The sequence below is a fragment of the Otolemur garnettii genome, unplaced genomic scaffold (genome assembly GCF_000181295.1).
Source record: "Otolemur garnettii isolate 467f Iridium unplaced genomic scaffold, OtoGar3 scaffold00010, whole genome shotgun sequence".
In the NCBI taxonomy this organism is placed as follows: domain Eukaryota; kingdom Metazoa; phylum Chordata; class Mammalia; order Primates; family Galagidae; genus Otolemur; species Otolemur garnettii.
The window spans coordinates 3,874,852-3,889,553 of record NW_003852405.1 but is presented as its reverse complement, the minus strand read 5'-3'; the positions used below and the strand labels follow the sequence as shown (position 1 = coordinate 3,889,553).

At 41.5% G+C, this 14,702-nt stretch overlaps 1 protein-coding gene across 4 annotated transcripts in view; it reads left to right on the top strand.

Annotated features, from left to right (window-relative positions):
• The window catches only part of NTNG1 (netrin G1), a 334,904-nt gene that overhangs the window by 164,487 nt on the left and 155,715 nt on the right, over positions 1 to 14,702 (top strand). For all 4 annotated transcript variants that reach the window (XM_023509790.1, XM_003784092.2, XM_003784094.3 and 1 more), the window contains one exon: positions 11,681 to 12,321. In XM_023509790.1, the coding sequence (XP_023365558.1) occupies positions 11,681 to 12,321 (641 nt within the window). The remainder of the gene's footprint in view (positions 1 to 11,680; positions 12,322 to 14,702) is intronic.

The following is a 14,702-nucleotide window of genomic DNA, read 5'->3' as shown; positions in this document are numbered from 1 at the left end:
ACGCACTTTATTAATATGAGGATTTTTAGTTATGTCTTCCAATCCCAAAATTATATAAAAATTACACATACAATATCAACTCTTTTCTGAACCATTTGACTATCAGTTGTGAACTTGGTGCCCCATAACCTTCTAGCTCTTTAATACTTCCTCCAAGTAAGAGCATTCTTCCACACAATTACAGGTAGACCACCAAATCAGGAAATTAAAATGAATACTTTACCACCATATCTTCCTCCGACCCCATTCCAGCTTCAACCAGTTGCTTCAATGTATTTTATAGGGAAATGATCTAGTTTGGGTGGGACATTATTGTCAAATCGCTTTGTCTCCATCAACCTGGAACTGTTTCTCCATCTTTTTTGATACATTTAGATATCAAGTGGGTTGTTTTATCCATTACTCCATCTGGATTTTCTGCTATTTACTCATGATTGCATTCAGATTGTGCATCTTTGGCAGGAATGTTGGGAGTGACACCTGCCTTGCTCAGAACCACCTGATAGCTTTAGGACTGAATTATTCAGGAAGGGAAAGGAAAGCAGAGAGGAAAAGTTAACTTTTCAGTATTTTGAGATTCCTGTGGAACATTTAAATGATGTCTACCACGTAGTTGAAAAAATGGGTCTGATGCTCACAGGGGGAATCAGAGCCGAAGACAGAATTTTAGAGCCATCAAAGTGTAAGTGGTGGTTGGAGCCGTATGAATTAACTCAGTGCGGGGACTTCATGTAGCTATGAGGGCAAAGGCCAAAGGGTGAGACCGTGGGTGAACCCTGGTTTTGAGGATCTAAAACAAGAAGGGCATCGGGCCAAGGAAAGTAGAGAGAGGCAGATTGTGGAAAGGTAAAAAGATAATGAAGCAGGGTTAGGGAAACTCATGGTTACGAAGGTTTCAGCCCTAAATTAATCCTTCCTGTTGGCTTTTTCTTGGAACCATCCTTCCCTTTACTGTAACTGGACTCTCATCGATAACATGGATTCTCTAAGAATTCTACGTGGAGTCTGTTCCTTCTCTCATAGTCTTAAATGCACTGGTCCAAAGATTTGATATGACATTTGGAGACAGATATCTGTTTTCTCTGAAAGTCTTTTGTGTCCCCACAGCACTCCTTCTGTTCTATCTTATCAAAAAGAAGTGGTCCGCTGGATTGTTATTTTCTTCAGAAACCAAAGTGAAAGAAAGTCATCTTTAAAAATTGACCTTTTCCCTTGTTTTAACCTCTCATGTCACTTAAAATCCTCCCACTCCCTCTTTAGATACCTTAAAGAAATGAGATTACAGAACTATGTAACAGCTATGGTGCCAGACAGTGGTAATTAACGTCCTTGGGCCCAGTGAATAAATGAATATTGGCTACTTGGATGAGTTAATATGGGACACGGTTCTGGGTCTTCGTCCTTTTATCCCTGTACTTTCTTCCCCATTTTTCTCCTCCATTCTCACTTTCAAATACTCCATAAGATAATGTCTCATAAACATAAAATTTCCAGTCTGACACGACCTCTGAGATCCAGATCCATCCTGACCTGACTGTCTCAGTGTGTAGAGAGATAGTATCACATTGTTTTTGAGAACATCAGCTCTCCTGATTGTCTGGACTTTGATCCTGATTTATTTATTTATTTATTTTGCAGTTTTTGGCCAGGGCTGGGTTTGAACTCGTCACCTCTGGTATATGGGGCTGGTGCCTGACTCCTTGAGCCACAGGCACTGCCCTTGGATCCTGATTTTGAGATATCCTTATGTGCTACCTGATTCTAAGTTGTTTGAATCATTTGTACTTCAGTTGACTTATCTGTAAAATGAGGCAGAAAACAGCATCTACCTCATGGTCTTATTATGAAGATTGAATGGATTAATAAGGATAAAGCATTTCGAACAGTGTCAGGCACACCGCAAGCTGATCTCTATTATATGTTGCACAAAAATAGTCACATTTCCAACCTTGAACTGGTGCTGTCATCAAAACTCCAAATCTGATCTTCCACCTCTCAGTAAAAGATACCACCAACTCCCTGCTGGGTCCAGCTAGAAACCTAGAGAATGAACTGCATTTTACCCATTCCTATTGATCATCTCTACCTCATATCTAGTCATGTAGTAAATATTAAGCAGATGTACAGAGATCTATTGGTCCTCCTTTAAAATATACCTTCCATCCATCTGCTTCTGTCCACTCATTCCACACTGGGTGAAGCCACCGTGTGACACACTCCCCACTCCAGTGAACCTTCACTGACTGCTCTGCTCCTGGTCCTGCCCTGAGAGCTTCGTCTGCATGACAGGAGGAATCCAGCCAGTTCTTTCCATTCTGCTTAGAGCAGTGTTTTTCAGCCTTTTTTATCTCATGGCACACTGGAACCTATAGTTAAACTTCATGGTACACTATAATTATGTTGATTCCCCCCCCAAAAAAAAAGTAAAAAAAAAATACTGTGCTTTGAACTTGATTTTCAAGAATAATTTAGTTAATGATCTTTAAAATTTTCGTGGAACACTAGCTGAAAATCACGGACTTAGAGGAACATGCAGAGTCTCTGCCCGGCCTCCAGGCTCAGGAGAGATCTCCTCCTTGCCTATGTCCCCAACTCATCCTCCGCTGCTCTCCAGCTTATGATATTCTGGAAAAATCACTTTGTATCATTTTCTGTCAAACCCCTGGTTCTTTCCCACCTTGTTGCCTGGCGCAACTGTTACTCCCTTTGTCTTGAACAATCTCCCTCCTGGCCTCAGGTCCCAAGGTTTACTTTTTGTCACTTTTTAGGTGGCAATTTCAATGTTAGCTCCTGTAAAAGTTCTTCCCCTACCACCTAATTAAAGTTCCCTCACTACTATTTTCTTTAGTAGACCATGTTAGCTCCCTTCTCAGTTTATCTTCAGATAGAGTTAGGTCATTGTTCACTCTGAGGAGCTGCTTCTCCAACCAAACTGTAAGCTCAGTTTCGATCAAAACTGAGTTGTTTTGTTTAACAGTCTACACCCCGTGTACGGCACAGTGTCTGGCATGTGTAGATATCCAGTAACCATTTATGGAATGAATGAATGAATAAGTGAATGAGTAACCAAGAGGAGTATTGATGATATAAACCTTCAGGGTCTAGAAAGTTATCTCCAAAGCTAGTGATTAACAAAGCGATACTTTTTTTCAGAAAAGCCACCTAACTATGTTTGTTAATAAACAAGTGTTTTCATGCCCAAGTTTAAAGTATTTGGTCTAAAAATACCAGTTCCTGTGCCTATTCTCAGAGCCAGAAGATGGGAATTTCCGAGGCGAGGGCCTAGCAAATGATATTGTCCTTATGTCCCAGGTGATTCTGATGCACACCAGATTCTTTTAGCCTGAGATTAAATCCTACTTCTGAAAAAGCATTAGTGTTCCAGGTGCCTTCTCCTGCATGGAGGTGCTGAGTATGGAGAAGACCACCTGGGTTGCTGTGGGGTGAAGTGCAGCAAATCTCTGGTGACTAGGAATTTGATGCTGCAATCGTTAAACGCACAGTTCTCCGTGTTGATAGGCCTGGTTCTGCCGCAGCTACTCCATGGTGGTTTGAATGAAGTATCACATGCAAGAGTGTGGTGGGACGGAATAAATTATTCCCAAGCCTCTCACATTGCTCCGAGTGTTTTGACATATACTTCTAAATCTGCCCCAAATTTGAAATGTCTTTGTGGGGGTTTTTTTCCCTAAAAGTGCCTGCAAATTATTTTTTGCATGTTACTCTATAAAATGCTTTCTCTTTTTAATACAAAACTATATTTAATTTTGTACCAAGATGTGACATAGACACTCCAGGAAATTACCCGGTGGTGTTGGTGACTCTGTTTACCCCGAAGGAGACGTAGTACTCTCTCTAGGATCACGAGTAACCCATCTGTGAAACACGTGATGGTTCCTTGTGTCTGTCTAATCTCTGCACGAAATTGCAAATGTCTCGGTTATTTCTGTGTTTTTTTCACAGTATGGTGAATATTGTAGATTCCCAATTAATAGTTAATGAATTTGAGAAATAGGAGTTTAGAAGTAAGGAATATGAGACATCAGGATAGGCCCACTAGAAGCCAGGTGGGTTTGGAAGTGCCGGTGTAGGAAGTTCTCTCCCTGTCTCTATACCCAATAGGTCAAGTCAGCAGGGGACGCTGATGGTTTTCCCATTTTGTTCCAAACCCAGTGGCCTGCAGCAAATGGACTTCAAGCAGGTCTCGGAATTGCCCACACATGTGATAGAAGAAGGAACCATTTTGAACATGACATGACTCAAAATGTTCCCAGTGTTTCTCAGAACACCTAATGGTGTCAGGACTCAGAACAGTCCCACCTCCATGACATCCGAATTCCTCTTGTTTCTCTCAACTTGCTTTAACTTAAATGCTGATGGTCTGCTTCGGTTTTGCATAATTAGTATTTGTGTCATGGCCCATGTCAAGACCATTCATAAGGCAGAATAACTACATCAAATATAGTGTGTATCACCTCCGGGGCCCAATGGATGGCACACTTCCTGGGGGAGGCTCTCAACTACAACTCGGACTTTACCTAATAAACATAAAAAAATGGGACCTAATAGTAATCTGAAGTTGAAAAAATAAATTGGAAGTGATTTTTAAAAGAAAATGATTTTTAAAAAGCAGTTTCCCTACCGTTTCCGAGAATGTCACCTCAGTGCCATACTTCTCCGTAGACATTCACTTTCAGCCCCGCTTGATTCTATTATTATTTATTTCCTCTCCGGTATGTGCAAAGCAATGCCTTACGATGCTACATTGGAGTCCGTTTTTGTGGCCTGTGGCTCGAGAATGTATTTGGCTCCTTCTTAGAAACCTGGTCTTCCTGACCCTCCAGCTTTCACCAGTTTGAAAATCCTCCCCACGAGCCTCCGCGGGGATTTACTCAGGTGTCTATTATGACCCATAATCTGTGATACGGCTTCCAGGATTCTCCTTGCAGAAAGGTTAAGCCCTCCTCTCTTTATTCCTGAGTCAAAAAGTCCACAAGGTGTTAGTATTGTCAGGGAGCAGATTGAAACAAGATACCACTTCAATCAACCCTTAAGCCCGCGTCTGTGCCGGGAGGAAGCTTCGTGATGAACAAAGGACTCCATTAGAAAATGGAGCAGTCAGTTTTTAACTCTGGAGTTATAAAAACAAAACTCTTTGTCCTCCACTCTTTTTAGGGTGGCCCTAGTTTTCAGACTGAAACTTGGGGCTCTGACTCTGACAAAGATATAGGTCCTTTAGTCACATAGCTTCTAAGGTTGGGGTAGTCTCATAGGATTCAGGCTACTGTAGTCCCCCACCCCAACATCTATAATTTTGTTTCCAAGGTTTTAGTTACCCATGGTATGAAAATATTACATAATAAATTCCAGAAGTAAAAAATGCACAAGTTTTAAATTATGGGCTACTGTGAGTGGTGTGAGGAAATCTCACACCATCCCAGCCTGTCCCACCCGGAATGTGAATCATTCCTTTGTGCTGTCTGTGCTATCTGTGTGTCCCACTCTGTCTGTGCGTCCCACGCTGTCTGTGCTCCCGGCCCGTACTCAGTCCATCAGTCACTGAGCAGCCATCTCAGCTATCAGGTCTACCATCGTGGGTTACTGTGTTCACGTAACCCTCATTTTACTTAATAGCGGCCCCAAAGTACAAGAGGAGTGAATCTGGCAATTCAGAAGTGCCAAAGAGAAGGTGAAAGTTCAGTGAAAGGGTGAAAGTTCGCAACTTAATAAGGAAAGAAAAAAAATCACACGGGGAGGCTGCTAAGATCTCTGATGAGAACAAATCTACCTATGATCTTGTAAAGAACAAAAAAACGTGTGCCAGTTCTGCTGTCACACCTCAAACTGTGAAAGTCATGGCCACAGTGTGTGAAAAGCGCTTAGTTAAGATGGAAAAGGATTAAAGGTGGGGCTCGAAGACGTCAACAGAAACTCGGTTTGGTATCATCCTCACCTTCAGGCATCCCCTGGGGGGTCTTGCAGGACAAAGGTGTGCAGACCACTGTATATTTCACCATGTGTATGCCCCACATAGGTACCCAACATACTGATTAACAAAGCAGCTTGTTCAATGAGATTGTGCTGCCATTTATAGAGATCACTGCCCTTTATATCCTAAGGACCAGGGAGCTGAGAACACACCATGGCAGTCTCTCCTATCTGAAGGGAGTCTGTCTCTATGACTGTGATCACCAGGGCTTGCTGATATGTCCATGTTAGGGGGCTGACATTTATCTTTCAGATTTATTAGTCCAAAAGAGAGATCTACTGCATTAGATTGTACTTGCCTCTGCTTCTGACTTACCTCTGGTTTCCCTCAATGCCAGTGACCACACTGTCAGACCTGTGAACATCAGCTCCCAGACTCAGCGCAGTCTCAGCTGCTTCCGAAAAGGCACAAAAGAGGGGTTTTCCCATAGTACAGCCAGGCAAGACTCTGGGAGCAGGACTGGCAAGGAAGTTCCGAGAAGAGAATGGCAGCGAATGTCTCTGCCCCCAAAATTATACTTTTGATAGACAGGAGTTCATTACTAGGACTCCTAGGAACTGCTGTGCTTGGTTGGCTTCCAGGGAGATGGATGAAGGTGGAGAAGAAGCCATCTGCTCGGGACTGTCCCCAGCCTAGCAGTTAAGGCGGGTGCTCACCATGCATGTCTCTGAGCAATGAACGGCAGGCTCTGCACTGACTTCTGCATCTTCTTAGTAAAGGCTGTGCATTGACGAAGCCCCAGTGGTGTCTATTTCAGAGTCACAGCCGAAGCCAGTTGCAGTGCTCTCCCAGTAATGCTTCTTCTGGACTTGGTGCCTTGCTTGTTGATTAACAAGCAAGGATGAGCCACAGGCAAAGGGGTAAGAGGCAGATGTGTCTCCCTGTTTTTCACCATCTGTTTACGTGTTCACAGATGCTTCTCATAACCACTTATAAGTTAACTGCCCGCGTGGCATGTGAGTTTCAGTTCGGGAGCAATTCTCCTGTGAGAATTCCCTCTATTTGCAACACTCATTCCCAATAGTTTGCCAATAGGTGAAGCTTGGAAAGGTGAACATGAGACAACAACCACAAGTATTCCATTAATACTGTCAATATAGGGTTTGGGTTTTGTTTTTTTGACTCAGAAGGGCTTAGCAGATATTAGATGAAAGGATGTTCCTTTAATAGTGGCGTTTGCCAGAAGGAAGACAACTTTCCACTAATATAAGCAGTAAAAACATGCTTCAGATGTTACTTATCCCTCTGAATTCTGATAGCACATTAAACAAGAAAAACAACATTTCACTTTGGCTACAAATCGCTAATTAATAACTAACTTCGATTCTCCCAGAAATAAAAAGTATTACCATTTTTAATGAAACTAAACACCACAGTCGTCTGTTACCCAAAAATTTTAGCAACAATATCTGTTTAATTATTTACGCATTTGTTAATGGTGTGAATGTTATCAGCGTAGTCGTAAATATTTTCTGCTTTGTCCTTAGACAATCAGCTAAGGATCTGTTGCTGTAGAACTTCAATTAAGCCCTATTTAAGGCTGCCTGCTGGCCACGAAATAATTACTTTTGCTTGGTGATGCCTGAATCTGTTAGATATAGAAGCAAGAGTAAGGAAAAGTTGCTTTTTCTTAGATAAGTTTCATTGTTGGTGTTCTTAAATAGGATTAGGGTGGGGTTGAAGGAGTTGGAAATGTAATTAATCTAATCCCTCTAACAGAGATTGTTTTCATATTGATAATTCCCTGTAACAACAGTATTATAGATCACACCCCTGTGAAATGTTTACACGAAGTATTTTAGGATGTGATCTCTCGTCCAGCTTTCTCTTCGGGGAATGATAAAATTGGGGGCTTTGTCAGCTTTCTTCTTTTATTCTCTCTCTTTCAACTAAAGCACAGGGACCAGAATGAAATCTTTTCTTTTTTTGTTCCTTCCACTGCTAATTTTTTCTCAATGTCATCGTATCTAAAAAAAAAAAAAAAAAAAAAAAAAATGCACGAGTGCTATGTGATAAGGAACACAGGCCAATTGATATTTATTTATTTATTTATTTATTTTGATTTATTATTTTTTTTCTGTCTACAGTCATTTGGTGTTGATTCTCATTCGAAATGATTTATTTGCCCCCTGATTTCAATAAATTGCTATGCTGCCGAAAATATCACTAAGAGTGAGTCAAATGAAGGATAAAGCTATCATCCTAGTCATCCTTCTCTGATCCTCTCCAGTGTAGATGGGGAATTGTTCTTGATCTGCTCAAATGTCACCTTATCAGAGAGACCTTCCTGCTATAAAACTAGATGGCGAGCCAACGATGCCATCCCCCTTCAGTTACCTTTACTTTCTCCATGAGAATCACCATCCTGTCACATTACAGAACATCATACATTTGCTGGTTTAACCTATCTCCCCCAACTAGGATGCCACAGAAAGCAAAGACTTGAGTTTGTCCCCTGCTGTTTCCTGAGAGACAAGCTGAGTGCCTTAAATATAGTAGCATTGTAGGTAACTAATAAATGATCGTCGAATGTATGAAACTTTTCTCCCTTTTCCGAAGAACTGAATCTGTCTCCCATCTAACCAGGCCCGACCCTGCTCAGCTTCCGAGGGTACGTGTGAATCTTTCTAAATGTAGTATATAAACGTCTGAACACAATAACTAAGAAAATGCCATGAAGGCTATGTTAACCAGTTGGATGAAAATATTTCAGATTGTATATAGAACCAGCACACTGTACCCCATGACTGCATTAATGCGCACAGCTATGATTTAACGAAAAAATAAAATAAAAAAATAAAAACTAAATCTGTGCAGAGCAATGAAGAACCTGATGTAAATGTAGACACTTCCCCTGAGTTGGCTAACGCACTGGGCCTCAGGTGCCCCCCCCCCACAGAACAAAAGCACAGACCTGGTGCTTTCTACGGCCATGGCTTCGTGAAGGGACTAAAACTGGGTTGCACTGCTCATTCTCTGCATTTGCTACTTTAAGTATCTTTAAGTATACTACAAAGCAGAGAATCTCAAAGAACGCAGTCCAGGATGATAGCTAAAAAGGGACTCCACGATCAAATAAGTTTATGAAACTAATTATCACGTGAAGCTAATCAAGGTTCTTAATGTCAAAGCATCTCAGATTATGGCAGTGCTTATTAGGGCTCTCAGGACCAGAAGACGAGGCTGTGGTCCCCAAAACATTTGATTTTGGACATTCCTTTGTACCTGCTAATCCTGTTTCTAGGGCGGGGTGGCAACATAGGGAACCCCATTGGCCTGGGAGTAAAGAAGTTAGGGCAGGATAGGAGGACGGTCCTGGCTCTGCCTCTCTCTCACTTTGTTATGTGACCTTGGGCAAGTAACTAAACACTTCTCTCTGCCTCCATTTCCTCTTCTATAGGGGAGGGATGAGAAGGATTACCCAAGATAACGTAAGCAAGTGTCCGGTACACTGTGCTAGCTAAATGGTGGTTATGGCCAGCACCCTCTATTCAATGTATTCATCAGTGCCTTGCAGATAAGAGTATTTTCTGAGATGGGTTTGTTAGTATTGATTCATTTCTGGAATCAGCCTGATGTGCTTCCTCCTGTGGTCCCAGCGCTCCAGCCCCACCTGAGGAGCTCTGGGTACTGATGCTGAAAGCCAGCGACTGCTATCTTTCAATGTGACCCAAAACAAACATCTGATAACTCACTTTGATGTACCCCGCAGAGTTGATTCCCTTTGTTCCCACACCCCTGACCTCGAAGGAAGATGCTTTTGGGAGGAGGAAAGTGGTAGCATCCAAGTTAATGATTGTGCAGATGGCTACCTGCTGACAGATTTTACAGTGACTGTATTTTTTCGGTAAATTTCAAAAGAAAGAGTGATATGTGTAAATCTGACCCCTTCCAGTAAAATGTGCATTTACATATATTTAGAATTTATAAATCCTGACAGATCCCACAATATTTATAGCCCTCCATAAAAAGCCTTTGCCAGTTTGCAGAGCTTTGCCTTTGGCTCCTGGTATGCTTAAGAGAGTTTAAATAATAATAAATTTGGTGATTTATTCCACCTGGAACAGAAACTTACCCCCTCTCCCCTTGGCTCATTTTGCAGGGGATACTATAAATAGTCCCACAGATGCTGGGATCAGGAATAGGGAATTGAAATTCGGGAGAGAAATACAGAAACATTTCCATTATCACTGATTCCTTGGGTGTATTTTTAAAACAGTTCGGTTTCTCCAATAATGTACCTTCTCTGCTCTCTCTTGCTCCATCTCAATTATGCTTGAGTCCCCCGGACCTGTTGCCAGCTTTAGGATTCAGTTGCATTAATGGGAAAGAGAGAGTGAGGGTATTAGCTGACTCAGTAGGAGAAAGTGGCCTCCAGGGAGGCCAAAGCAATTCTCCAATCAATGCTCATCTTCTATTTCATAGTAGTCAGCTGGTAACTGAGTGCCACTATCTAAAGCGTAAATTCATTATTTGAGACCCATCTCATTCATCCTACAGGTATGAGGAACAGCTCACAGTTCATGAAAAAGAAACAGAAATCTAATTGTAATTACAGGAGAAAAATCTAAGGACAATGTCAGAAGGTTAATTCTTTCAGCAAGTGATGCTCGTAATTACCAAGTACAAGATAAGAAAGAGATGCCTGAACAATTGACTGCAAAAGAATATTATTTTGTTTTCTTAAAAACAAAAGTAAATAAAAATCTGGGCGCATGCCATTTGCCATAGACTCTGCTGATGAAAGCTGAGAGTAGCCATTTAGGGAAGCAGAAGCAGTGTTGTAACTTGTCACGTAACTAGATTTATTTCTAGCCTCTAGTTTGAATGGGCAATGAAGGAAGTAGCCTTTGTCAGAGGAGAATAAGAATAATTAACCTCCACAGAGAGCAGCCTATGGGCTGGTACAGAGTAACAGACACATGGAGTGGCTGTGCTCTCATGTGCAAGACTGTCTTAACTGAGTGGTGGGTTTTCTTGTCCTGATAACTTGGAGAATACCCCACCCGTATGACTTTCCTGAGCAATCCTCTTATCTCTAGCTGATAGAATGGCAGATGTTTGGACCAAACCCAAGAGCCTTTAGGGTACCACATTTTAATGATTTGTGGTGAACAAAGTAAATGTTTTAAAACCAGACTTTATGAAGCAAGGACCCAGTTAAGTATGATGGATTTGAGGCAAAGCCAGAAGAAGCTGAACGTTGTATGGGGGTATTGTCTCCCAATCAGGATGCAAGTGTCTACGGTTCCTGGCTAAATCCGAAGCTTTGCTTGGAGAATGACTTTTTAAAGAACTGTGCTCTTAAGGAATGTCCTTGAGGCAGGGAGGACTTTCCCTTGCCTTTCTATAGCATCTTTCTAAAAGGAAGCAGAGGTATTGAGCTGTTAGACAGTTGCTCAGTGTCTGTGTGCTTCTGTGACCACATTATGGGTCTAACACATATGGGATAAATAAACTGTTTTCATTTCTCAGAGCACATGGAAGGAAGCAAGAGGAGAAAATTACCATATTGCTTTTTTTTTCAAGCTATTAAAGAGGAGAGTCTAGTTAGGGCAAATAAAAATGATTACTGAAAACAGGGCTTTTTTTCCTTCCTTTCCTAGCCTCTTACTGAGCAACAATACGGCGAGAGTTGCGGTGGGGCCACACCAGTGTTTTGATGCACCTTCTTTCTTTCTTCTTCCATAGGGCAACCCCTACATGTGCAATAATGAGTGTGATGCAAGCACCCCCGAGCTGGCACACCCCCCTGAGCTGATGTTTGATTTTGAAGGAAGACATCCCTCCACATTTTGGCAGTCTGCCACTTGGAAGGACTATCCCAAGCCTCTCCAGGTTAACATCACTCTATCTTGGAGCAAAACCATTGAGCTCACAGACAACATAGTTATTACCTTTGAATCGGGGCGTCCAGACCAAATGATCCTGGAGAAGTCTCTCGATTACGGACAAACCTGGCAGCCCTATCAGTATTATGCCACAGACTGCTTAGACGCTTTTCACATGGATCCTAAATCCGTGAAGGATTTATCACAGCACACGGTCTTAGAAATAATTTGCACAGAAGAGTACTCCACAGGGTATACAACAAATAGCAAAATAATCCACTTTGAAATCAAAGACAGGTTCGCGTTTTTTGCTGGACCTCGGCTACGCAATATGGCTTCCCTCTACGGACAGCTGGATACAACCAAGAAACTCAGAGATTTCTTTACAGTCACAGACCTGAGGATAAGGCTGTTAAGACCAGCTGTTGGGGAAATATTTGTAGATGAGCTACACTTGGCACGCTACTTTTACGCGATCTCAGACATAAAGGTGCGAGGAAGGTAAGAGAACATCTGTGTGCCTTGAATGGGAATGGATGTGTCCGGAGAGAATGCCCTTGGGCTGGTCCCACAGGAAGGTGGTATTTGTCAGTGTCTGCTGGAACGTTTTCTCGGGACCACCAGTGTAGAAGTAGGTTCTGAAGGCGTTTGAGACCCTTTGTCCTCAGCAGCAATCTGTACTCCCCAAACTTGCTATCAGGGAACCTGGCATGATTCTTCAGAATCTAAATATAAGCAAAAATACCAAAAAACAAAAACAAAAAAAGAACATCCCTCAGTCAGGAAGTCTTTGACCTTTTTCATACAATGAAACCAGGGGAAGCAAAGCTACTTGCTCTAAAAGAGACTGAAAAACAAGAAATACATCTTTATATTTTACCATTGTTTTCAAGTGCAAGAGAGGGTTTCACCATGGTATAACAATTTATTTCTTCATGTTTTATTATATTGCACAAAAAAATCCCCCAAATGAAAGTTATATATGTGTGTGTGTATATATATATAGTTTTTTAAAAATCAGAACTGAAAGCATTTAGGAAACAGAAGGCTTTTGTTTTTCTTTCTTTCTTTTTTTTTTTTTTTGAGACAGAGTCTCAATCTGTCATTCTCAGTAGAGTGCTGTGGCATCCCATTTCACAGCAACCTCCAGAAGGCTTTTGTTAAATCAGGGCAAGCTCTACTTTTCAAGTTTTTGGATATGCTTTTATATTAAAAAGATATGATAGCATTTAAAATATGGGCCTGAGTCAGGCAGGCTCCGTTCATTGTAGCTCAATTACTAATAGGGTCACAGTCAGGGATAGCTTTGGTTTGGATAACATCTCATACACCAGAGGCAGAATTGAGCAAATTTCCAAGAAGTCTGGAAAAGTTTAAATGAAAAATTTGGATAATGAAAAGCAGGACCACCAACATGGAGATTTTCAGCCGGCTCTTTAAGCGTGGTATATTATCAAAGTAACCGACTGAGAGGTGTGAAAACATGAGATAATGAGGGGAAAATCTAAAGGTAAAAGTGAGGTATGCAGCAAATGGTATAAAAGGGAAAGACAACCAGAGCAATAATGTGCCAGCAAAAAGGCCAAGACAGTTTTAAATCAAAATATAGGAGGATAAGAATATAAATCATATAGATCACTTAGACTTAATTAAGTAATGACAAAATTTAAACAGATAAGTCAGGGTTCATTGAATGTACTTGCTTCTAGCATCCCTTAGGTAGCTCAGAAACTGGGGAAGCGTTAAGATTCTATGGTCTGTCTAAGACTTGCCTCACCCCTGTGTGCTAGAAAAAAAAAGAAGAGGGTGCTGCCATGAAGGGAGGGCCCTAGTAGACACTCAGAATGGAATGGTGGAGCCGACCTCTTTGTGGCATCCACTGTTTCACAATCTCAGCTGTGGAGAAATAATGGTTGTCTACTCCCAGCTTTGTTCTGGCTTCATGTTCCTCATGAAAGAATTAAGAGTCTTTATCTATGGAGACTTTCTTAAAACTTTTGACCAAAGTCCAAGTGATCCATGGATCAGGAATGTATCTTGAAAGCAAAGTAATATTTTTGAGAACAATATGCATTGATTCAATATTGAGCTTTTGAGCTCCAGAATACGGAGAACAGTTCATGTATTATGAGCAGGGTGACGTGATAGGGCAATATGGGGCCATTGCCTCAAGCATGAGTTTGCTACATATCACAGAGTGCAGCCATTATACTCAAGAACATTTTAGCAAAGGATTATCAGTTTTCAGTATATTCTCTTGGAGACATATGATATATGAAAAAAATTGATGCTGGTATCCTTAACAATATCTTAACACCATGAAGTATAAGTAGTTAATTAATCTATATGAATAAAAGTCAAAAATAATAAACAGATCTGAATTTTAATCCTAATATAATCTACATTGTTAGGTGGATTTGTCTGGGTCAGTTTCCTTGTAGTTCAAGAAATTTTTAATTTGAGACCAAATTCCTATAGCCCACCTTCCCCCGCCCACCGCCCCCCCCACGCTCATTTGACACTTGGAAAGAAGATAATCTGGGCTTGGCAGCTCCCTCCTGTAATCCTCACACACTGGGAGGCTGAGGTGGGAGCATCACTCGAGGTAAGGAGTTTGAGATCAGCCTAAGCAAAGCCAGATCCCATCTCTGCTAAAAATAGAAAAATTAGGCAGGCAGGGTGGTGAGTGCCTGTAGTCCTAGCTACTCAGGAGGCTGAGGCAGAAGGTTGCTTGAACACAGAAGTTTGAGGTTGCTATGAGCTAGGCTGGGGTCATGGCTCTCTAGCCATGGCAACAAAGTGAGACTCTGGCTCAAGGAATAAAAATAAAATAATAATAAAAAAATATATAATCTAGCAAGGGCAAGGGGTCTCACCTAACG